A 25709-nucleotide genomic window follows, 5' to 3' on the forward strand; every position below is an offset into this window, starting at 1 on the left:
AACTCGAAAACAATTAAAACTGCAGACTGGATTCTCTGCCCATGTTGTGAAGTGAGAGATTTAATTCTACCCTGGCATTCTGAATGTGTATGGAGGAAGTGGGTGAACATTCAAACATATATTTCAGATTCACAAACACAGATACATGGAGGAAAAAGAAGATAAACGCAAACACCTCGCCCTTCATTTGGGTTTTTTGTCTACTTTGAAACATAAAAATCGAATAGCTTCTCTGAAGTCCTAATGTCACAGACACCTCATTGTCCCACGAGAAAAAAAAAAATGAAGGCCTTACCTTCATGGTTATTTGTGGAATGTTCTACGCAAAATTCAATATGAATTAATAGCCTGTGTCTGGTGAATTTTGTCTCAAACTCAAAGCAAGAAGATACTCATATCCTCCTTCCCTCCTTCCCTTATTCCTTCTTTCCCTCTTCCCTCCTTCCTCCCCCTCCTCCCCCTCCTTCCCCTCCAGCAGAGAGGAGCTACACAAAAAATGACTTGAGCATCAAGTCAGTAGAATAACACACGGGCCTGTGAAATCATTCTACATTTCACTTTCTTGTGTGCAATGGCTATGGCTGGTTAATGACATAACTTGCACTTCTCCCTTATCTGTAATCCTTGCAGCAAATGCACATGGGGGAGGGTTTGGCCATTGCACTTTCTAATTTACTAGTGAAGGGGTGGTGCCTCTGAGAGAATGTACAATAGAAACAGGATGAAGGCCAATGCTCCTGACCTTCAGCCACATGTTCTTCCCACAAGCTTGGGCAGCATAAGAAATACGAATCCAGGCTGGGCACAGTGGCTCACATCTGTAATTCCAACACTTTTGAGAGGCCAAGGCGGGCGGATCACTTGAGGTCAGGGGTTGGAGACCAGCCTGGCCAACACGGTGAAATCCCGTCTCTACTAAAAATACAAAAATTAGCCAGGTGTGGTGGTGCACGCCTGTAATCTCAGCTACTCGGGAGGCTGAGGCACGAGAATCGCTTGAACCTGGGAGGTGGAGGTTAAAGTGAGCCGAGATCACACCACTGCACTCCAGCCTGGGTGACAGAGCGAGATTCCATCTCAAGAAAAAAAAAAAAAAAAAAAAAGAAATATCCAGTTCTTAGGGGGAGCCTTGGCAGACTATCTATTGATAGCTTATCACTTAGAACACTGTGGCTAATGAATACGTATGTAAATAAGTGATGAGGAAATAATTTGATAAGTTCTCACATTGAGCATCTTCATATGCTACTCTGTTTTAGAGGAGTTTGGCAAGTCTACTGTCAGAAGAGCATTTTCATGTGTCTCTACACATATGACGGTGTTTGATCCTTACACTTGAAAACGAAATGTGCTACAACTCGAGCCACGTAATTCCAGGGATGCCGTATAGCATTATCGTTATAAAAGAGAATGCAGAGCAACCACTCGGATTATCACACCACCCTGGCGAAGTATCTTGTTCTCACCATCTAATTATCTTTTTATTTAAAAAAAAAAAGACTCTTGCTCTTTATATCTTATTCTGTCTAAATTATGTAATGCTTATAAATATCCAGAAAAGGAGTGCTGATATTGGTGTTTTGCCCAGTCTGACTCATTTGCTGAAAGAAGTAAACATTGTTTAATGGACGGACTTGTTGTGTGGCTCTAATAGACACACGCGCACACACACACACACACACACACACACGTACAATTTAGGCAGATATTTTTAACGCTCCTAATACTTTTTACAGATAACATAACGTAAAAATTCTCAGAAAATAAAAGAAAATAGGCAAGAACATAAACCTCTGACTAATTTGAAAAGCATTATTTCACTGGCGTTAGCACGTCTCCTGTTCTTATGGAATTCAAAGGCACTGCAGGCTGAATCTAACCTACACTAGGTCACATGTAAGTATATCTAATGATTGCTAATATTCTGCCATCAGATGTCTTCTTTTATACAGTGAATAACTGTGGTCTCAGTTACAGACAGACCATGTGGTTCAGAAGCGGAATCATTTCCAGACCAGTTGAGGAGAGCTTTCGGTGCTTCTATTAGTGACAGTGAGGAAAACTACCAGCCGCATCTTCAAGGTTGTATCAGTGAAAGGAAACAGCAAAGCAAACAAACATCACACAAGAAAGCCAAACCCCCGGAGGCTGGTTTACAGACGCCCGCCCGGCACGGTACCTGTACAGATGAAACTGGAGAGGCCTCCGTAGATTACTTCATCATTGTTGGGCAATATAAATGGACACCTCGTCTGAACCTCCAAACAGTATTGCTTGCAAGGAATTGTCTTTCTGCAGTTAAACTGTGTGACTTCAAAATACTGGGAACAGAGCCAGGCTTTGTAGACAATCTGAAAAAAAGAGAAGAATGAAAAATATAGAGGTGTGACAACAGTTACAGTGATAGAGGCACTGTGAGAAGCGTGCAAGCGTGCTGTGGTTTCAAGTGGATCCTACGAGAGCCCTCATTGTGAGAAAGTGTATTTACACAACGACAGCTGCAAGTGATACAAACACAGCAACGAAAGTCCCCGCGATTAAAGCAAAACAGTATTTGATTGCATCCCTAATAGAATGTAAAAGGTATTTTGGCCTTTAATTTTATGTGGCTTATTTGAAAATCAGTGGATTTAAGCAGGAAGTTCAGTTTTCAAAATGCAGTGATATCTAAAGTAACATAAATAATTGACTCTATTGCTCTTCTGTGCTGTAGTTAACTTGCTGCAATGTGGCTGGTGAGCCCGTTCCCTCCACACGGAGTCCCACGTCTATGCCCCCATCCGACGCTAGATGGCGCGAAGCACTTTACAAAGATGGCTCAGCAGGGGTTGGGAAACTGCTGTTTAGATCTTGGACTTTGAGAGGCACAGAACAGGCAGAAATGGACACTTACATTCATGACTCACACCAAATGCATTAAAAATCTCACTGTCTGAAAGCCCGGAAACACCCAACATAGATCAGACATCATATGCTGTGGTGTGGTTGGGAGTAGGAGGGAAGCCTCATCAGAGCCACAGCTTCAACCTTCTGGATGATGTGCAAGCCACATCAATGTTTGCTACGTATTTATATAATTTCATCAAATGTGAAAGGACTGGGACTTCATTCATCTCTTTGTTTTGGTGACTATTTGGGAAAACAAACATTGAAAAACTGTCTTTTTCTGACACGAAGGAATAAGCTGATCTTAAATTCAAATAAAACAATGGCAGATATACCCATTTGCAGTACAGGTCATTGAAATTCAGTTATTCTCCAGGTCCTTGGCACTAATGGCTTTTATTTATCTATTTCTAGGGTTAATATTATCCAAGTAACATTTTGCCGGTTATATTTTACCTAGAAAAATGGAGGCACTGCAGTTAAAGGGAGCCTAAGAGATTATAAATACTTATAGCTAGTATTTATCAACTTTATATTCTTTTCTAAGTAAGTTGTAAACTTTTTTTTCCATGTAATTCTCAGCATGCACTTTTGCCCATAACTATTAGTCACATTTTGCACAGGAATAATATTGAGTAATAATAATATTGGGTAATGGAAGTAGAAAATCCAGACTTCAAACCCATGTTCTGTAGGACTCCAAAGATTGCGTTCCTAATAGTTGTCCTATATTTAATCCGAAAACTACTTTTAAAGCACGTATGAAATCACAAGGAAGTTTGCAGATGAACCTAAAATCAGCATGGCCTTCCATGCCCCGGGTCAATATCCATTTGGTAGAAGGAGGATTGTATTTTTTTATTCATAACTTTTTATTAGGTTGATCAAAGTGACGCTTTATTCTGTGGTCAAGGTGCCTCGGTAGAGGTAAAACGAGGTAAATATCAAAGTGAGATACACTTTTAAGTGGCCAAAAGTAATTTTTCTTTGCCAGTCATCAATGGCTCACAATCACCATGTAACTTATCAGTAAAACATACAAATAATTAGAATTCTTACAGGTCTTTTGAATGAGTCTATTCGTAACAGTGTACACTGAAAAACTGCACTAGAAGAAAACGTTACAATAGCTGAAGAAACCTCTAAGAATTCTTATGCCAACTGGGAAACGGAGGTGGGCTGTGGCTGTCCGCCCCAGGGGGACAGCAAGAGGCTGGCTCAGGGGGACAGGTGAAGGTGGAGGTGGTGCCTGCAGCCAGAGGCTGGAAGCACTAGCTTCGGAAGAAAAAACGAAATGATTTCTTAACCAAACCATGGGGAAGTTGAAAACGTTTGTCAAAATGCCATAGACATTGACGTTTGTGTAATATGACATGATATGTAATACGACATGACATTTATTATGTAAACTAAGCTGTACTATAAGAACGAGCCATGTATCCTCTGATTCCTGGGCTGAATGACCTTTCTCAGGTACTAGAGGAAGCAGGATAGGCTTATGCCTGCAGTTCAAAAAATAACATTCCATTATGAGGACAGCTTGCTTTCTGCACACTTCTGGGATGCTGAAGTCTAGAGTTGCCTGTTTTTCTTTAAGGAATGCCCTATGTAATTCCAGAAAGTGGCTCATGTTTTCACTGGCCAAATTGGGGTTCCCATTCCCACCGCTCCCCCACAGGTTGCCTTTCCACCGTTATTCCAGTTAAAATGGGTTCTGAATAGGGAATCGCATCCTGTAGCCATAAAGTCCTAAGAAACAATGTCCCCTCTCTCGCAGACGGTGGGGCGTCCAGTATTGGAGTCTCTTCGGATCTACCCATCCTCTTTGCAACCACGTTCCTCAGCATTGCCCAGTGGGAACAGATCCATTTTTATTCTGGTTCCTTAAATTCTATTTCTGCTATATTTCCTTTGCAGATATTTTAACTCAAAAAAAAAAAAAGAAAGAAAGAAAAAGAAACTAGTAAGAGATCACAGCATTTTTTTTTTTAAGTATCAGGTAGTAGTAGTTATGAAGAAAAGTGATCGATCCTCATTTGCAAAGCCGCCGGCGGAATCCCAGACCTCAAACACTGGGCTATAACGACCTCTCCAGCCAGGCTCCACTGTGGCATCTGTTATGAGCTACCTCCTGGGCTTTGAGTGTGCAATGAATATTCCTCATTTGAGTATTAAATATTTTCTAAAATTTTAGCTCTAGGGAAAAGACACATCAGAAAACAAGTGGGGGAAACCACGTGAGGTGAATCGAAATGCGAAGGATGGAGGAGAAATATTTTATTGCTACTTAAGAGATTAAGGATGAGAAGCAGATGTTACATAACTAAAGGGTTTATCTTCTCTGTGTAGATGTGTTTACAATAAAAGAGGCAAAGCATACAGCACATTTGCTAAAAATATTTCAGAATGAACTGGAAAAAGTTTGCGTGGGAAGTAAACAAAACTTCTAGAATCTTGAAAATGATTACTTGAAAAGTGAAACAGCACGTTAGTAAACACCTGAAAACTGTGTTATGTGAAGAACAGAGAATACCTGAGAATATGCTGCGGCTAAGAGCAAACCAGGGGTGAGGTTCACAGTTATCTCGTGTCTGAGAAACGGCTATGTGCCAATGATGATAGCTTTAAACAATAAATCGTGGAATCAGAAAACAAAGACGAGAAAAAACAAACAGGTGGCTATCAGCATGATACAAAGGCGAGCTTTCCCACCAGAAGAGATGCACAGAAATAAAATGAGCTGTCTTCAAATGTGCCGAGTTCTCTAGAACTACAAAAATTCCAATAGACTTTCAATAACTCTTGTCAAAACACGGTGAGGAAGATTCCTATGTTGGGAAGGTGAGAGAAGGCCACGGCTCCAAGACACTTCCCAATGTCTTTCTAGAAGTTTTTGCAGGAAGGGGTTGAAAAGGATGTTTTGTGGTGGCAACAGGCTAGAAGAACAAATTGACTAAATCTTAAAAGGAATACAGAACTTTCAAATAAAAGCACATCATGAAAAATGAGTATATTTGTCTTATTTCATAAGAACTATGGAGTATAAAGAAGGCTAGAAATCTTTTTTATAATGGCTTGGCCTTCTCCTATAGAGAGAAATATTAGGTAAATTGCTTCTCTGTGTGTCACTGCAGAGTATAAATAATTATATGAAATGAAAGAATAATTGTGGGAAGGAATAAAAATGTGTGCGAGGTCTCTGGTGACAGAGTAATGGCTTGCCGACATCCACCCACTCTCCCCCTTGATGGCCAGTGCCTCCATCTACCCAAGAAGCAGCTTGATTTGTCAGGAAATTACGCTCTGAAAGGGTATTTCAAATGGCCCACCGCCCCCACGCTCCTCCACCGTGTCCTCTGGAAATGACTATTGACTGTCACAATCTTTGCTGGACAGCTGCCCGCCATACAGTGTTCTCAAGGGGCCGTCTAGAGGAGGAGCAGACTACACTAGAAAAATGGCCCAAACGACAGCATCGTTTTTACTTAATACTTGAATCGATTTTTCTCTTTTCCCCCCCGAAGCATTTTTCTCTCTTGCTATCTTTCCTCATAAAACCCTTGAGACTTGTTTGGGAAATGTTTTACAAATAAGGAAACGTATACAGGGAAATTAGGCAGCAAATAAGTGGAATTCAACTCCCTCCACAGCCCAGTCCATAGTTTTTTTCAGTGGGAACTCTTGTAACAGGAACTCTTCTGAGAGGACAGAAAGTGAAGGGAGCATTGGATACGTCGGGGTCTCTGCAGTCACTAAGGTGAGACATTCCAGGGTGGAAAGCCTTAGAGACCACCTAGCTGAGCCTCTGTTAACGTCGGAAGTGGGGCCTAGAAAGATGCAGATGACAGTTGAGCAAGCTGGGGCCTGGACACCAGATGCCCAGGGCCCCCGGGCGGCTGTTGAAATTACGCTCCATGTTATTCGGAAGGCATCGCCTGAGTATTATTCATTCCAAACATATCCTTTTTCTTTTTTTCTTTTTTCTTTTTTGCAAGTCACTTCATTTTGAAACTCACTTGCAGTTCTAAAGAGTGGGCTGTATGAGCCCCCACCCTCTACTTCCAGACCTACGTCCTCATCTTCCCTGTGTTTGCTTCAGCTGAGAATCCCTTGGTCACGCAGGCCTGTTTGAAGAGGTGATCGGGGACAGCAAAGGCTGAAGAGACCAGGGAGAACCCAAGAGAGCTCATCTAGCGAACTCATTTTCACACTCTTAATGAAGATTTTTTTTTTTTTTTTTTAAAAAAAGCTTTGATTATAACGGCACAGCCTCGGGAGACAGACCGAGGGGGAATACTTTGCTTCCTGATTACGGGGAGTGATGTGAAGCCACGAACTCTAGAAAGAAATGCTTTACATGCAAGTCAGGACAATCCTGAAGTAGCCCATGCATTTGTGAATAGAATCCTCCACGGGGCCAGGATCACCATGGTTAACAGTGGTGCCGTATAGATGGCTGGCACGTGTGCCTGTGTGGTGTCCTCATGTCCCCTCTTGGTTCCGGGCATTCCATTTGAAGATAGCTAATCTGTGCAGAACCTTTCAAAAAATGCCCTACGATTAATATTTTTCCAGCAGAAAGTCAGCTTCTCATTACTTTTTAAATATATATTACCCCTATCTCCAAAATCCATCTCTCTATTTTAGAGCAAGGTAGAAGATTTATAATGTAAATATATGTCCGCCTGCTGAAAAAATATCATGTTGGCTATATCTTTTATCACAAAGAAAAATGTCAGATATTAAAAATGGTTGTCAGCTTCAAATCAAGAGGCTAAGCAGCTCCGCTCCCTTTTCCCCCCACTTATTAGTAAGGACTAACTTTCCTTTCACATTTGTAGCATTTGTTGATACATTTTATTAGATCCATTTCTGCCAGCTCTAACCCCGCTAGCGGCCTGAGTTGTGGGTATGTGTGGGTGAAGTAATTGGTTATGTAAGCATTAGTCTGCGATAGCAACCGCCTCAGGCTAATGCACTTTGATGCATAACGCATGTTGCTACAGTTTTAAGTGAAGGTGAAACTCAAAATGAATTTTCACGTTCCTATGTCTGAATGTCTGCTTTCTGCTACGTCCGTGTCAGTGTCTGGTGAAAGCACATTGCACCCAGAAATTGGAAATCGTGATATAGTCTGAAAGGGAAACAAGAAAGGCCCCACTGCTTGAGGCTGAGCTGAGTCTGTGGAGTAAGCTAAGGATGGGCGGTGAGCAGTGCTCTGAGCTTCTCGATCCCTTGTGGGGGGTCTTATGACATCAGCACCCCTTGCCTTCCAGGGCTTTGTCTTGGCTCCATTTCCTGAAGTAAAACACAAATGTCTTCCTGTTTTCGGATGGTGACCCACTTTTTGAATCCTGTCATCACACTTGGTCTATTCCCTTGCATTTCAGAGCCTCCTGAGCTTGTTGGCTCTGTCCCACATTTCCCAGTCCACCCAAACCATTCTCAACACCAAAATGAGGCTCCTGCAGTGCCCATCCACGCCAGCATCCCGGACTCCATTTATACAGGAGAGGGAATCAGTCTGAAAATCACAGGGCCAACGCAAGCCCAGCTGGCCAATCAGGGTATGGCATCAAGGAACTGCCCAGACATACGATTGTACAGAAGGTGAAAAGCAGATCAACTCGGCTGTGCTTTCACAAATAGAGAATGTGCCCATCCAGAGATAATTTGCACAGGGCTTAGGAAAAAAAGGAAACCTAAGAAGCATTTGTCAATATGTCTCCAGGGCTATGCAAGGGAAAACGTGTCCTAACTATGATACAGAGGCAACTTAGTTTTCTCTTTTTCTCTCTTTCTCATTAATAAACGTCTCATGTAACACTCAATATCTTCCTTGTTTTATCTTTCACTTCATCTCACTATGATTTGGCCTCAGCTCGAACCACTCCACTGAGATTGTTCTTTCCAAGCTCCTTGGCCCCTCTGCTGACAAATCCAGCTGGAAAATCAGTTGTTGTCTTACTTGACCTCTTGCCACCCTGATCATGGTTGATTGAACAGCTTCCGGAAATGCCACTGGGACTTGTTTTATCCTGGCATCCCTCTTAGTCCTCTGCCCCTCCTTCTCCATCTTCATTTGTTTGCTGTTGCTGTTGTTTGTTTGTTTTCCCTGCCATTCCCCAAAATGTTAGTATCCCTCCGGCTTCTGTTCCAAGCTTGTTTCTACACATTCTTTCTGGGCAACCGTCCATCCTCGTGATTCAATTGTAGTCTTTAAAATAGTGAAGCCTAAATCTTCATTACCAATGCTGATCTCTCTCTCTCTCTCTCTCTCTCTCTCTCTCTCTCTCTTTCTCTCACTCTGTTTCAATACCTCAAGCACCACAAACTCTAAAGTGGAATTCAGCCTCTTCTTTTCGGAGGGAAGCAGGTGAGAAACCTGGGGGTCATCCGGGTGCCTCTTCCACACTCCACAGCTCTTTAATCACCACGCCCTGTGAGCCTGCTTCCTCAATAGCTCTATGTCTGCCCAAATCTCTTGATTTCTACTGACACCAGTGCTGCTCGCGCCATCGCCATCTCTCACTTGGATTTCTGCCTTGGATATACCCCGTGGAGCCTACCCTTGTGCCTTCAGCTGTGAACTCCTGCTTCATGCTGCAGTTAGAGCAATCTATAGAAAATTAATTTGATTATTCCACTACTTCATTTTTAATAATTCAGCACCCCACCCCATCCCACAGCAACGCCCAGGAGAAAGTTCAAAGCTCTTAATAGATTCACAGCTCTGCGACCTTGCCCTGCTGAGCACTCGAGCCTCACCTCTGCCCACTCCCACCCGGCACTCTGCTCTCTGGCTGCAGGAGTGACAAGCAGGTCACTCAATGTGCAGCATGCCCTCGGTGGCCCTGCACCAGGCTCTTCCTTCCACCTCCCTCACGAATCCCTCAGCTTATTAATTCCTGTCCATCTTGTGTGACCTCACCTGGAAGCCTTCCCTGCATTCCCTCTGGACCCTGCAATGAACTCTTCTTCGGCAGTTCCATAAATGTGATGCTGTCTTCTCGTCTGCCTCCTTCCCAGACCCTATGCTCTTGGAACAAAGGCCAAGCCTTGTGCCTTCTTGTATCCCCAGCGCCCTGGATGTATCTGGCAGAAATTTACCATCAGTAGAATGCCCACTGGAAATTAGTAACATGGCATTTGGGTTCCTGCATAGTGATGTCCAGTGATTGGTTAGTGTGAGAGTCAGTCCACTTGGCCCTGAGATCCTGCCCAGAGCAGAGACTCAAACCAGGAACCTTGATGAGCCCCCAGCATATTAAATCCTAGGAATCCCTTTTCATATGACCAATCCAGTGGCCTTTATTGAAGGCCAAAAACAAAAACAAACAAACAAACAAAAACTAAAGAAATACATTTTTAAAAGTCTACTTCATGAAGTGAACCTCTCCTTCCAAAAAGACCTCATGGTTCAGGTCCTAAAGCACAATATGGGATTGGGTTGCAAGCTGAGAAAGATTGTCACACAAAGATGGGGAATGCTGTGGTTTATTGTTTTGAGCTCATGGAAGGCCCACAGAGCTTCAGAGGGCAAAGTATATTTTATAGCTGTTATTTAAACGGACACACACACTACTTTGGCTGGGATTGTGGCAAAAAAGTGTTGAACAGAGAGGTTACACTAATTCATACCTTTCCAGGACGGTTCTGTTATATATCCAGAAAGAATATTAACGATGACAATAACCAGTGAATTAACTTCACAGTAAACAAGGAAGTGTTTCCTTTGGTGTGAAGGAAGATCTCTTTTAACAAGCTGCCTTCACCAGATTATCACGTTAGTGACAAAGACGGCGGGAGCTCTGCTGTGGGCATCAAAAAAGAAGAAAGTCACTCCATAAGACGACTTCTTAGTGTTGGCCATGGATGGATATAACTCAGTAGCCTTATCTATAGTCGGAATGGGCCGGTAGTAAATGAAAGCACCTTTTGTGGACTCTGAGCCAAGCAATGCCTTAGAAATGCAGAGTATTACATGCCTATGGTCCTCTAAACATACCACTTATTTAACCTGGCCTGTATTGACTGTCACAAAAGTGCCAGTGATCCTATTAAAATTTATATCTATAAAAAGGCAGCAAGTGAACACTTCAATATAAATTCAATTTTGGGCTCCACATCTTGAGTGAGTTGAGAATGTTGAAAAGGGTTTAAAAAGTGGGAAATCAGTCTTCTAAAGAAAGGGAAATGGAATTGAGTCTTAAATAAGAAATCTGAAACTAATCTAAGGATATAAAGGGATAATATATTCACCAAGGATAGGAGAAGAGAGAATGTATTAGGCTTTCCTTATTTTCCAGAACTCATATACGAATTCATGGAGCACTTGATGATTAATAAATGAATGTTATCTTCCATAATCTACAATCTATTTAGAAAATACCAATAATACCAACGCACTGAGTAGAGCTATAATAAGTAATCAGTAAATTCACTATAAAATGCAGATGTATTCGTTTTTTCATAAAACCAAAGAGAAAGGAACTTACTATAACAGCTGCACTTAGTAGAAATGGGCAAAAGAAAGAGTGCAAAGAAAGTTAATGCATAACTTTGTCATATACTCCAAAGTAAAGGACGGAAAATGTGACATAATAAACTATAGTTAGTTATCTAAGAATCTGATACTTTTACATAGCTGTGCACATTATAGAACTAGAATATATAATGCTTTTGGTACGTATCTAAAAGTTCTACTTCTTGGCCATATTGTCAGGTCACTTCTGTACCAACAGTGCATGACTGCCCCCCTACTTTACCAATGTCAGATTCACAAAAATTAGTAATTGAAACAAGAATAATCTGCTTTTGCTCAAAGAAAATCTGCTGTTCCTCAGTGGAGCAGGCTCTTTGCATTCTTTGTTTTTCCCACAGATGCCAGCATTTCTGATTTTGTCATCACATTTGCTCCTCAAGAAACAGCAGCTAACACCACACTATCTTTGTTGTTTTCTGCATTATTCTAATGTGTCCTGCTAGTGAGAAGCTGGGAAAGGTATGAATGCAAACCCCTTTTGTAAATTAAGAGCCAACTGGCACCCTGGGAAGGGAGTAGGATTGTGTCACGTGGCTCTTTGAACATGTTGCCTATTTAAACCTGGTCTGCATTACTGTCAGAAAAATGCCAGTGATTCTACTAGAATTTACATATTTAAAAAGTCAGAGTGAACACTTCAGTATTCTAATTGAAATACAGACTTGCAGCCTGTTACCATGAAACAGAGGACTGGCTGCCTAGGTACCATCCAGTCTGTCTGTTAATCCCACATTTTTCACTGAGAGCCAACTTTGGAGTCTGACAGTAGATAGGTGCCTTGGGGAGCAGAGGTGGAGGGCAGGTTAAAAATTTCATCATAAGACATTTTCCCTGGCATCAGAAATAGTGCTGTAAAATTCGAGGAGCCAGGGTAAGATGAATCCCGCTGTGAGTGCTCCCGTCAGTGCACCTCAGGGTGGAGGGAGCAGAAGTCAATGGGGGCTGAGGGTTTCTGGAGAAGAGAAGGGGACAGCATATGAGGGAGTGAGATGGGCATGTCAGAGAGAGGAGTGGCGTGGAGGTTAGTGTGCTTCTGATACGAGAAAGAAAGGGAGGAAGGGCAGAGCATGGGAGGAAGACAGCAAGGGAAGGAAGAAGATACTGAAATTTATATAATATAAACACCATAGAATACTACTCAGCCATAAAAAAAGAACAAAATTTCCTTTGCAGCCAGTTTGCAGTGAAGTAACTCAGGAATGAAAAACCAAATACTGCTTATTCTCATTTATAAGTGGGAGCTAACCCATGGGGTATGCAAAGGTACACAGAATGATACAATAGACAGTGGAGACTCAGAATGGGGGAGTTTGCAAAGGGGGTGAGAGATAGAAAACTATCTGTAGGGTACAATGTACAGTACTCAGGTGACCAGTGCACTAAAATCACAGATTTCACCATTATACAACTCATCCATGTGACCAAAAACCACTTGTACCACTAAAGCTATTGAAATTTAAAAAATTCAAGGCCAGGCGTGGTGGCTCACGCCTGTAATCCTAGTACTTTGGGAGGCCGAGGTGGGCGGATCACCTGAGGTCAGGAGTTCAAGACCAGCCTGGCTAACCTGGCAAAACTCTTGTCTCTACTAAAAAATTACAAAAATTAGCTGGGCGTGGCGGCGCATGCCTGTAATCCCAGCTACTCGGGAGGCTGAGGCAGGAGAATCACTTGAACTCAGGAGGCAGAGACTGCAGGGAGCCAAGATTACACCACTGCACTCCAGCCTGGGTGACAGAGTGAGACTGTCTCAAAAAATAAAAAGTAAGAAAATAAAAAAGACCTATTTACTATCAGTTATTTTGCCAGGTGTTTTCAATGCACGGTGTCTGTGATGTGAGTGATATTATTCTAATTTATGAATATGAAAACCAAGACTCAGACAGTGTAAGCAACATGGACAAAGTCCCATAGCAAAATGTAACAGAGCCAGGGTGGGCTTTTAGGTCATTTTACCCTACACCCCGCTACCCCACATCAAAATGTGTTTCATTCTATACCAGTTATGCAGAGGTAAATATTACCTCACGATACTTTAAGTGTAGAGTTGTTTGTGGCTTGCAAGAAACACCTTTTCTAGGGTTAAGCTTTGGAATTCAAACATGTTCTATGCTGCACTCCATAGCTCAAAGAAAATGTGGCTGTTTTCAAAGAAGCTCAAAGAAGACACTTCGGCAACTGTTACGTGCATTTTGCTTTAGAGTGAAAGATTTTAAAGATGGCAAAAGGCTCACAATGTTTGTGATGTTATTAACACAAGCTTGAAACCCTGCAAATTGGTGACATGAGTAATAGTAATCTTAATTAGGACGGAGCCAGCACTATATCTGGAAAAAATAATCGCCTATCACTAGAAGCAACCGCCGCCTCCAATTAAGAAGCCTATCTTTCTGGTCCCAGTCTTAAGTCCTCCCTTCTTTCTGTGGCTTACTATTCCCCATAGAAACACCTGTTTAACTATTAAGTTATACAGAAGTGACACTAACTTGTATATGTTTTAAATGTACTTGCTAAACATTTTTAGTAGTTACTCCACCCATTTAAGATTTTTAGCATATTTCCCTTACATAAATATTCATTTATATACACATGAACTGTTATATAATGTGTACATTATACAACACACACAGAGCACAAGTGACTGCAAAGGTTAGGATAAAATTATAACTGCAAGTAGAATTTATTATTTTCTTGTCATACTTTAACAGATTATCTTGTGCATGTCCTGTGTGTGTTCGCCCCACTTAGGAGAAGCCCGACTTAAGTTAAATAGCAATTGTCAACTTCTTTAGCACTGAAATAAATTATGTAAATTGTCAAATTGTGTGGCACAGACATTTAAAACTGAGCACTTGCTTGAATTATGTAAGCAAATTTTAATGAACTTTATATAACTGACTAGGCAAAACCCAAATATTAACATAAGGGCAAGAACCTGGTCTGTCTTTAGGCAGCAGTGAACTCTCCGCAGGAGGGGCCTAGGCTCCGGCATGACTCAGCCATTAGTGCCTGAGTGAATGAATGAATGAAAGAATGCCTCTAGACACAAGCTCAGGGGGAATCCAAATGGCCTTGGTCTTAGCAACACATTCCTGTTCTATTTAGTGGGATTTGTTTACTTGATCAAGGTTTTGCCATTATCATTATTAGTTTAATCTACAAACTAAACTAATGGCATCCGTTTTCTCTGATACATTTTTTTAAGGCAAGCAATAGAAACTGGGCTAATAAGTACAATTTTGTATAAGCTGTAATGATGCTGAATTTTATTAGCAGTGACAGTAGTGAAAGCTACTATTTCTTTATTCTGGTTGGCATAGCATCAGTTTCTAGAGCCAAAGAGAGATTTAGATACGTAAATGCTCATACTAAATTTATTGGCATCTTGTGAAAGTGTTGTTACATATAAATATTTATAGCTGTTAAATATATATGTATACCTACACACACATATATAAGAAAATCAGAGCATCTGTTGAATTCAATCAAAACAGGGTTAATAACCCTTTTTATTGTAGTCATAAATGTTCCACCAACTTTTGTGGACAGCAGAAAAAGAAGACATTTTTCTTCCTAACTTTTGCCATGTTTCTGTATTTCCTCAGTAAATACTGAGATTCAGCAGAATGTATTATTTTGACATTTTAGATCACGTTATTGCCTAAAAGCTGAGAAAACATATGTCTTTGAATGGGAAGATTCAGAACATAAAAATAGATTTCACTCATGAACAATGGTTCCATAATTCAAATGAAGATATACAGTTAAGTTGAAAGGCAAGACTTTAGAATTCCTCCCTAAAACATTTTCAAGGACAGTTTCTAGTTGGGTGCTGCCTGTGTTCCATTGACTTGCTGCAGTCTAACCCCTATGAAGTTAGTATAATATAATGCATTTTCTGTTCTCTAAGTGTGTTGTGTGTATCTTAGAGAAAAATGAGCATCCTCCTATTTATAGAGTTAAGAATATAAGTACACACTCTACAAGTCTTTGAACCCATCCCTGCAAATGTGCTTAGGGGCACAAAACTCTAGGAAAGAAGATTTTTCTCTGCTACTTCTGCAGAAACAGAGGGCCTATCTTAGCTCATGTCTTCTTTATCCTGAGCTAACATACCATCAGAAATATGTTTTTAGTATAAAATAATGGGTTATGAATCATCATAATATTATTCATTATTATTAAAAACTATAATTAATGGAATTAATAATCTTTAATATTAAAATTAGTGGTAACATTGGAAGGTGCAGCTTTGGACCAGACAGTTGATCATTATATATTTGGAATTAAATGGCAGTACCCAGTTTTATGCTCAGAGTAAAGCCTGGCAAAAAATGTAGAATAATACTGAAATATGCAAAAATCAAATTAAGAAAGCACATATATAATTATGCAAAACATGTAATAAAATCCGGACATTTAATTTTCTGTCTTGAGAATGCATATTTATATTCATCAATAAGATATGTCATTGTATATACAAATGATCCCTCCATTTTTGAATTATATATATAATATCAATATAATACAAATTATATATAATATAAATATAATACAAATTACATATATTTATATTTGCAGCCCAAAATTGGTAATTGGTAAAAAAGGCAAAAAATTGGTTAATTGGTAAAAAAAAAACTAATACATTTTATGTCCATAGCAATGTCTTAAAATTTAAAACTAACCATTTACTTTCCTAGCATGTGTTTTGCTGTGCTGACTGCCATGAATCCTGAAGTAAGCATCTTAACAAATTATTTTCATTCAATTGCAAATATATCAAGGCTCAAAGATAATTTTAAATCAATAACAATGATAAAGATTTATGGCTTAGTACTGATTGTGATACAAATTGCACTTTTTAATGCACAAATCTCATATTGAACTTTGGTTTAAAAACTAGAAAAGAAATTAGTTATTATTCTTACGTATATGAGAGTCTCCACAGTTAATAATTTGATCTTTTTAATGATTCCTCACTGAAAAACAACAATAACAACAGAAAGAACAAATGGAAATAAAACAAAGCAAGCACATCAATTTCATATCTAAATGGGAGTATTCAGGTAACATTTATTTTTATTTTTATTTTATTTTATTTTTTGAGACGGAGTCTCGCTCTAGTCATCCAGGCTGGAGTGCAGTGGCACAATCTCAGCTCACTGCAACCTCTGCCTCCCGGGCTCAAGCGATTCTCCTGCCTCAGCCTCCCAAGTAGCTGGGATTACAGGCACGCACCACCACGCCTGGCTAATTTTTGTATTTTAAGTAGAGACGGGGTTTCACCATGTTGGCCAGGCTGGTCTTGGACTCCTGACCTCAGGTGATCCATCCGCCTCGGCCTCCCAGAGTGCTGGGATTACAGGCGTGAGCTACTGCGCCTGGCCTTATTGTTTATTTTTTGTTTTTGTTATTGTTTTTATTTTTGAAATAGGGTCTCACTCTGTCACCCAGGTGTGAACAGAACTCACTGTAGCCTCAGCCTCCCTGGCTCAAGATCTTCCCGCCTCAGCCTGCTGACTAACTGGGACAACAGGTGCATGCCACCATGCCTAGCTAATTTTAAAATTTTTAATAGAGATAGGGTCTCACTATGTTGCCCAGGGTGGTCTTGAATTCCTGGCCTCAGGTAATCCTCCTGCATCGGCCTCCCAAAGTACTGGCATTACAGGCGTGAACCACAGAACTTGGCCTCAGGTAACATTTAAACTTAAATTTCAACCAACGAAATGGTGGGGGGTGGGGATGGGGTGCTACCCAGACAATCAACAGTGTATATGGAATAGATCTCTAAATACTCACTCTGAAAGCTCAAATAACAAAGCAAACTTAGCAATCAACCTGCTCTTTCCACAGCGATACTGAACACACAAACCAAAGGACCATCACGTCCCCTGAATTCTGATTGCCATACTCTCGCCATATGCACACACACGTAGGCACACACACGCATGCACACACAGGCATGTGCACACACACACTTTCAATACATTAGGTCAGATGTCGTTAGCTTATCAAGGAATGAAACGCCTTCTGCTTGTTTCCCTTACATTGGAACTGGACCTGAGCTATTCCTTACACATTAAAACAAACTTTCTACTTGTCACACACATGGACATTTCTAACTTTTTTTTACAACTATGGCTTCAATAGTCTTTACAGAATTTAGTCCCCTGCATAAAGGTTGTTTTCTTAAGAGTCAGTGAGCTGGAAGGAAAACTATTGACCTTGGTATGTTCCTGGGGTTCAAACACACACCACTACCTAAACTGCAGAGCCTCCAGAGACCAGGCTGCATTGGATGAAGACCTTGGATAAGGCAGACAGAAAGGGAAGCCAATTGTGTGTTATGGAAGGAGGCGGTCAGAAAACCCCGGCAAAAATACAGTTTTATTTTATTCCTTAGAATTTAAGATAGTCACTATTATTTAAAATCAGGTCAAGCCAGAAAATATCTTTTACATTTTTCAGCTGTAAGCACAAAATAACGTTAACTATACATTTATTAGAATGTGTAAATGCTTAGATGGAAATTATTTCTTTTACAACGAAAAATTATCCAGTAATCTGTTTCTTTCACATGGTATAAATGTAAAAGTTCATTTGAAACAGATTCTTATTCCCTGTGGAATAAAATGAGTACACAACCAAACATAAAATCCTGTTGCTCGGGTTTCACAGACTATAATGTAAAACATACTTAGCATCGGGTTTCTGACTTTTTATAACCACTATCAATGCAAAGCAATATAAATGATCATAGCGAATTTGAAATGCTGATTTCAAATCTCACAAATGCAACATATTTAGCAAAAGCAGAAGATAACTACTGATGCTGGCATTGCACTCACTGCATGCCAGCAGCTAGATAAAGGTCTTACATGTAGTAACTCATTTAATTCTTACACAAACCTCTGAGGTAGATAGTAATATTTTTCCTTTATTCCGTGGGTATGAAAATACGAGGTCCAGAAAGTTTAAGTCCCTGACTGAAGTGAAGCCAGAGTTCATATCCCAGAACTGATACGCCCAGACACTGGGCCACATGACTTCTATAATGACTACTAGATATTCGTATTAACAAAAGTATGCACTTCATTTGTCACTATACATATTGTATCCAGACATTCTTGCACTATCTTATTTCAAGAGATTTCTGTTGACAAAACAGAAGAAAAGTATAGACTGAGCAATTCAGCACGCCGTCAGAATAGCACAGAAAATTCTTCTACAATCCTTAGCCTAATGCAAGCATTACCGAAGCCTCTAAAGCCTGCCGTTCTGTTTGTGTACCATGCACCATTTCATGATACCCGCATTTTGGCTGCCTTGATTTCTCTTTTGAAACTGATAAAGTTAAGGCAGTATTTTTACCTATGAGATTCTTCCTTAGAACAACCTCAATACTTTCAGAGAGCCCTCTGTGTCTAGCATTGAGTGTGCCCATATCTGCACCAGTAGTGAGTAAGTTTGATTACTCCAAGCTGCCAAAAATGTTTAAGACACAAAGTGTGCACAATTCCTTCTTAAAAAAATGTGTGGTAAACATCAGGTCTATAAAAGGGCTTTTAAAGCATCCAAATAGTGATTAAGAATGAATTAGAACTTTCTGATCAAATATTCTTGATAACTGCATAAGGTTAAAAGTTTAGCAAACTGCTTTTCTGAAATATCTTCGTTGCACAAGTCAAGATCGTGTAATACTGGTGATTTTTATGCCTTGATAGACAAGAAAGCACTTGTGGTTAATGCAGTCAACATCCCTCCCCCATACATGCCAGTTTTACATGGTGAGATTGACAATGAAGTGGAAAAGAACAAATCCTGAAGAGGTAAGAGTCCTTCAAGTGAGAAAGTCTTCAGCATTTATTATTTGTGATGTGTTGGAGAAGAGAATGTATTTGCACTTAGCTTATTTATTTGAGCTTCAGTTAGTAACCGAATCTCAAAGGATTTTAGGAAGTATGAAGTAACTATACACATATCAGAAAAAGTAAAATATAATCAAGTCTAACAAGACTTTGCTAATAATAAATTTGGCAAAGAGCAATATTTCAAAATATGAGCTCTTCATATGTAACATATAAGGAACTAATGAAATCGCTATTTCATTAACTTATTCATTCCACCAACACTTACTAAATATATGTTATGTAAAGAGCATACACCAGATATATTGCAAGAAGTGGTGCCATTATTGATCATTTATATTCATTGGTTAATTTAGATCAACAATTGTATCAATGGAGGTTGATCCCAAAGAAGGTTAAGGGCAGCTACCATCTCTTATAGGCTATTTGGAAAAATATACAATGAAAGGTAATGAAGCAGCATGGAATTATGACCATAGTTCCTGTCATTCTACTGACATAGTCATCTTATTGCCAACTTGACAGTCTAATTCAGTGAAATCAGGCCATCAAACATCTTTTTAAATAATGTTAGATAATCCTGCATATCAAAGAAGTAGAGGGTGGAAAGAACTCAGTTATCGGCCGGGCGCGGTGGCTCACGCTTGTAATCCCAGGACTTTGGGAGGCCGAGGCGGGCGGATCACGAGGTCAGGAGATCGAGACCACGGTGAAACCCCGTCTCTACTAAAAATACAAAAAAATTAGCCGGGCGTGGTGGCGGGCGCCTGTAGTCCCAGCTACTCGGAGAGGCTGAGGCAGGAGAATGGCACGAACCCGGGAGGCGGAGCTCGCAGTGAGCCGAGATTGCGCCACTGCACTCCAGCCTGGGCGACAGAGCGAGACTCCATCTCAAAAAAAAAAAAAAAAGAACTCAGTTATAGGAAAGTAGTGAAATTGGAAAAACAGGCAAGAAAAGGTAATCCCATTATCAAAGAGAAAAGGCACCTAGAAGTTCAATGTAAACCTCTGTTTGCAGGGTGGGGAGGGGTGAATCGAAGACATCAACCACTCACCATGCTCCGTTGTCATATTTGTCTCAAACATATGCCAAGAAATAATTCAGTCCCTTTGCATTATTGATATCATTATTCGAAACAACATCAAACCCATAGATAAGTCTAAGGGTGCTGGTAACTATTTTTTTTTTTTTTTTTTGGGAGACGGAGTCTCACTCTGGTGCCCAGGGTGGAGTACAATGGCCCGATCTCTGCTCACTGCAACCTCCACCTCCCAGGCTCAAGCGATTCTCCTGCCTCAGCCTCATGAGTAGCTGGGATTAACAGCCATGTGCCACCACACCCCCGCTAATTTTAAGACAGGATTTCACCATGTTGGCCAGGCTGGTCTTGAACTGACCTCAGGTAATCCACCCACCTCGGCCTCCCAAAGTGCTGGGATTACAGGCATGAGCCACCGCACCTGCCCGGGTGCTGGTAACTCTTGATTGATGATGCTTCTCCTTGTCTGCATGAAAATCCCTCCATTTCAATCATTATGGTTCTCTTCCTAAAACCGATTATCCTCTGTGGTTTAAGCCAACCAGCTTCTTAGAAGCTATGTCGTCTGAATGTTTTATGGTATTTACTAATATTGTTGTGCTTATAGCTTCCAGCATAATAATACTTGAACCAGCGGTATCTCAGATAACATATAAACCACATTTTAGACACACATACTCAAATATTTTGAAGTAATAATACATTTAGGTGAGCATATTCATTTTGGATTTCATTTAAAAAAATTTAATGAGGAAATCTATTATGAGAAATACATGTTCATCTATAATCAATACCAATCATGATGATGGGACTACGTGGGGCTGGAGAAAGGCACTCTTGGGCAGGCATTCTCTCTCTGAGCATAAGGAAGTTTCATTATGTCAGTCTTGTGATAAAGAGAGTGTCAGGATCATTTCTCATGCTGGGGGACGCGCAACACCTGCAGCATAATTAGGTACTCAAAATCTGTTTGTATTTTAAAAGTGCTTTATATAACTGTTATTATGCATCAGGGGACGCCTTCGGCTCAGCTGCTAACCTTTTCATAGCTGAGTTCAAGAGAGCAGGGTAAGGAGTCCACAGGAGATTCAAAGTGGGTGAGGAATTTGGAGGAAGGCTGGTTTATCGAGAGAAAGCAGCACCCCACACCCATGAACATTTATATTTTTATCCTTGGTGTTAAATCAATTCCCCTCTCTCCACCCTGACTCAGGGAGCAGAGATCATTAAGAACACATTTAAGTGCTTAATTGGGTTTTGAAGGAGGTTTCTCCATTAACATTAATTAAAGTCTCCCTGGGCTCACGAAAGCTCATTTGCCAGGTAGGGGTTTTCCAGGTTCACTCCTCTTTCCATTGCTGCCTCAGCAGAACTATTTTTCTTGCCTGGATTCCGTGAGAAGCTTCCAGTGCAGGAGGTAAGAAAAACAGCGTAAAGCGAAGGGACACCATCGCATTCTGCGATGGAAGATTGGACCAAGCAGAGAGAAGTCCTGTTGCATATGATTTTTCCCTTGAGGGGAAGGATAATTAGTATTTTGGTGAAATCACGTGTCAGTTACTGCCAGATGACTATGGGAAAGGCACCCGGAGATGCCTCATGCAGATTCGGCCTCCTCTCTTTATGGATAGAAACGCTTTTGAATGAAAATTAATATTATGTCATGAGTACATTAACTTTATTAAGTTGAGCCATATGAAATTTCTGATATGCAATTATTTTTGGTCTATAAAAATGGCAATTTCATATGGTTTAATCTAGTAAACTCTAGAACTTCTAGATTTTAAACAGGAAGAAAAAATGTATTCTACTCATGAAATGTAGGGCATCTTTATTTTTCTCTCCCTCATCTCTATACTCCCTTAAATTTCAAAAGTAACTCTGTATCTGTGCATAGGAACTAGAAGCATAGAATAAGGTCAGCATTATCTGTGGTTGCCTGTTGAAGTGAAAAAGCCTATACTGAGTGTGAATATATTGACGTTGTTGTATTTATCTCCATCCATCCTCATTCTTTTTTTTTGCCTTTCAAGATGTAAGAAATAGAATTATGGGGGAAAATTACAAACTTCAAGATAATAAATAAAGATAATAAATATTTATGACTTGCCTAGTAGGTATTGTGAGAAATACAAATAAGATGTGCCAAGAGAAAACAGAAGCACAGAAAGCACTAGAGAAAGAGGAAGAGAGAGAAGAGAAGACAGCTGGGCCAGGAAGAGATAATCGGAATGACTGGGGACGCTTTGATCAACATTGAAAAAAGCAGTGTTAAGCCAGGCTCAGTGGCTCATGCCTGTCATCCCAGCATGTTGGGAGGCCAAGGTGGGAGGGTCACTTGAGACCAGGAATTCAAGACAGCTTCTCCGCAAAGAATTCAAAAATTAGCCAGACATTGGAGTGCATGCCTATAATCCCAGCTACTCAGGAGGCTGAGGTGGGAGGATTGCTTGAGCCTGGGAGGTTGAGGTTGCAGTGAGCCCATGGTCGTGTCTCTGCACTCCAGCCTGAGCAACAGAGTAAGACCCTGTCTTAAAAAAAAAAAAAAAGAAAAGAAAAAACAAAAAACGCAGCTATAGCTGTGGTTCTAGATACAAGCGCTTACAATTTACCAAAGGAAAGTTAAGTAGAATTTGCTTTGAAATGAAAAATTGGCAAATATAGATTTTGTAAAAATATTTACCCCACTGGAATAAAGATGGGAATAGAAGAAACATGTTCATGGGAGACAAAAACTTTTAAATAACTTCATATTTCCTCAGTTATTTGCATATTTTTGCCTGTTTTATCTCAAATATCTTTTACAATATTAATGATTTTAAACATTATATAGTTATAATTTATTGGAGAGTGGAGCCATCAGATTGTGGTTCTCTTCATGGTCTATAATATTGGTATATTTCCCCCAACCCGTGCTGTGAATAATTGTAACTATTTGAAGTTGCATTACCTTCCGAGTAGGAAAAACATGTTTTACATGGAAGAGTTCCACACAACAAATCTATGTCCCATATTTTTCACCTCTTGAATTTCACCATCTGTTATGAACCAACTACATTTTAGTTTTACTAGCAGCTCTTCTTCAAGGTCTTCTGACTGTAATATACAAAAAAAGCTATTTTTGAGCTACACAAAAAATTATCTTTTTCCTTGATGGAGAACTATTAATTGTTTTGTGATTTGGAATACCAAAACTGAATTGTGCATTTGAAATTAGCAACCCTGGCAGGGCCACAGAATATGGCATGAAGTTAAAGGGGAAGGAGAACTGAAAATGCTAGTTGCCCTTCAGAAACCTTTTAAATCTTCTGCCGATCGGACGACTGCATACAGCTTCCCTAGGAGCAGGAAAGTTTTGATGTTTCATCTCATATGAAAGTAGTCCAGCATTTTTAAGCACTTCTAATCTATTTCTTTTTATTTTCTAAAAATAGAGTTGAAAATGGCTGAGTGTCAAAGAAATGGAATTACTATGAAAGTTAGGGCACTTATAATAAGCAAGCCTTGATCAAGCACTTGGATCTAAATTTAAACATTCACAAATCAGGTCTGGGAAGAATGGAGAGACGATACGTACGTCAATCCTGCGAATCACAGCAATTTCCTCCTTTGCAGTCACCATTACGTAAGCACTTTGAGACAAAGCCAAGGTAATTAGGTAGGTAAGGGCATGCCCTGTTATTCCTACCCTGGATGCCTGGCATCTACATTGGAGGAGGTACAAATGGGAAGTTCAAAATCAGGGGAACAACGGAGCGAATTGCTAAGACTATCTGATAAAGGGGAGTCTGTTCCAGGATGGAGAGGGTCGCAGTCACTAGAAATCGTCTTGGAGGTTATAGAATACACTAGAGATTTCCATTATGAGAGAACTGAGGATGATGCAGTATTAACAGATGCCTTCTATCTCTAAGATTCTATGTTGATTCTCCTTAACCAACTGACCTAGAAATCAATTAAATACATTATCCTAATCACAAATCATCTTAGCCAATCCTTTGAGAACTGTCACAAAGGAGTTCTTCTTCATAATAGCTACCAATAAGCCCAAGTTGCTAAATGTGTAGTTAGAATTTCAGATATCACATATTTTAATAATATTTCTTGCTTCATCAGTGATCTAGGCTGAAATGATGAGGTACTTGCTTGGGCTGGATGCAGAAGACTCAGAGACAGGGAGCTAAAATTCCATGCTAAGAGATTCTGTGCACAGTTCCTGGAAAATTAATAAAGCAAACGATAAAAAGAGGCTGCAATTTTTTTGAGCACTCACTCTTTTTCAGTGATTGTTCCAGAAGCTTCGTATGTTGTGCTCCTACCACACTCCAAATAATTCCATGCAGTAGGCAGTGTTGCTTTCCCCATCTTTATGGATAGACAAACCGAGACTCAGAGAAGTCAAAACACTTGTCTGTGGTTACACAGGTAGTTAGTGTCGTTGCTAGCTGCAAGATTGGATCCAAACGGACCACCTTCAGTCCCCAGATTCTTCTCTGACCGGCTGTACTGCTTCTCTCTCTGGGAAGTGTTTTAGGTTGAAGGGGAAGCTTTTAATTCTATGCATTTAAGAACTGACATAAAACAACTAAAACAGTTAAGTTGAAAAGGGATCTGCTTTAATTATGAATTTTGAAAAAGTAAAAACATAAACAGAGATATCTCCCCAAGTCATAATCTAAACACTCATATCAGAAAAATTCCATATATCAGCAAGAAATTTGGAAATACAGGTACAGGAGAAGGTGAGCCACATGATAACACAACCAAAGGACCATAGCAAGAGTTTTCTCAGTCGTCGATCGGTAGTGGTATCATCTTTTTCTAGTAAGAAAAGATTACAAGTTAAAACAAGAAGCGTTTGTACTGCACTGTGTGTGAAAACATAAACTAGCCATTTAGTAGAAGGTATGAAGGTATCACATTCCATAGTGTGGACCCAATAATTCTTTATCCATCTTAATCTTCATGAAATCTTGAGTTAACGGACCTCTTTGGGTATTGAAATAAATATCTAAGTGGAAAACACCCCCAACAGGCAATTGCAGCCAAGATTTTGAGGGAAAAAGAGGAAAAAAATATATGTAAGTGATTTGCTTACAGAGTTGCAAAGGCTGATTTCTATCTGGCTCTGCTACATGTTACATAAGCAGATCCCAGGCAGGAAGAGCAGAGCAACAATCAATACTGTACTAGCTAAACTGAATTCAGTGCCGGAACAACTACATTTACCACACAATGCCACAGCGAGAGCGCGAGGGAAAGAGAGAGGAAAAGCTTAAAATGCATACATACAGAGTGCTTTTTAGTTACATCACTGATCAAATAATAAAGTCAGCAGTTATAGATGATATGACATGATTATTACAC

At 40.1% G+C, this 25709-nt stretch overlaps 1 protein-coding gene across 2 annotated transcripts in view; it reads right to left on the reverse strand.

Moving 5' to 3' along the window:
- FAM155A (family with sequence similarity 155 member A) overlaps positions 1-25709 on the reverse strand; it is a 706320-nt gene that overhangs the window by 44885 nt on the left and 635726 nt on the right. For both annotated transcript variants that reach the window (XM_030813677.1, XM_030813678.1), the window contains exon 2: positions 2180-2351. In XM_030813677.1, the coding sequence (XP_030669537.1) occupies positions 2180-2351 (172 nt within the window). The remainder of the gene's footprint in view (positions 1-2179; positions 2352-25709) is intronic.

Source organism: Nomascus leucogenys, chromosome 5, assembly GCF_006542625.1.
Source record: "Nomascus leucogenys isolate Asia chromosome 5, Asia_NLE_v1, whole genome shotgun sequence".
In the NCBI taxonomy this organism is placed as follows: Eukaryota; Metazoa; Chordata; class Mammalia; order Primates; family Hylobatidae; genus Nomascus; species Nomascus leucogenys.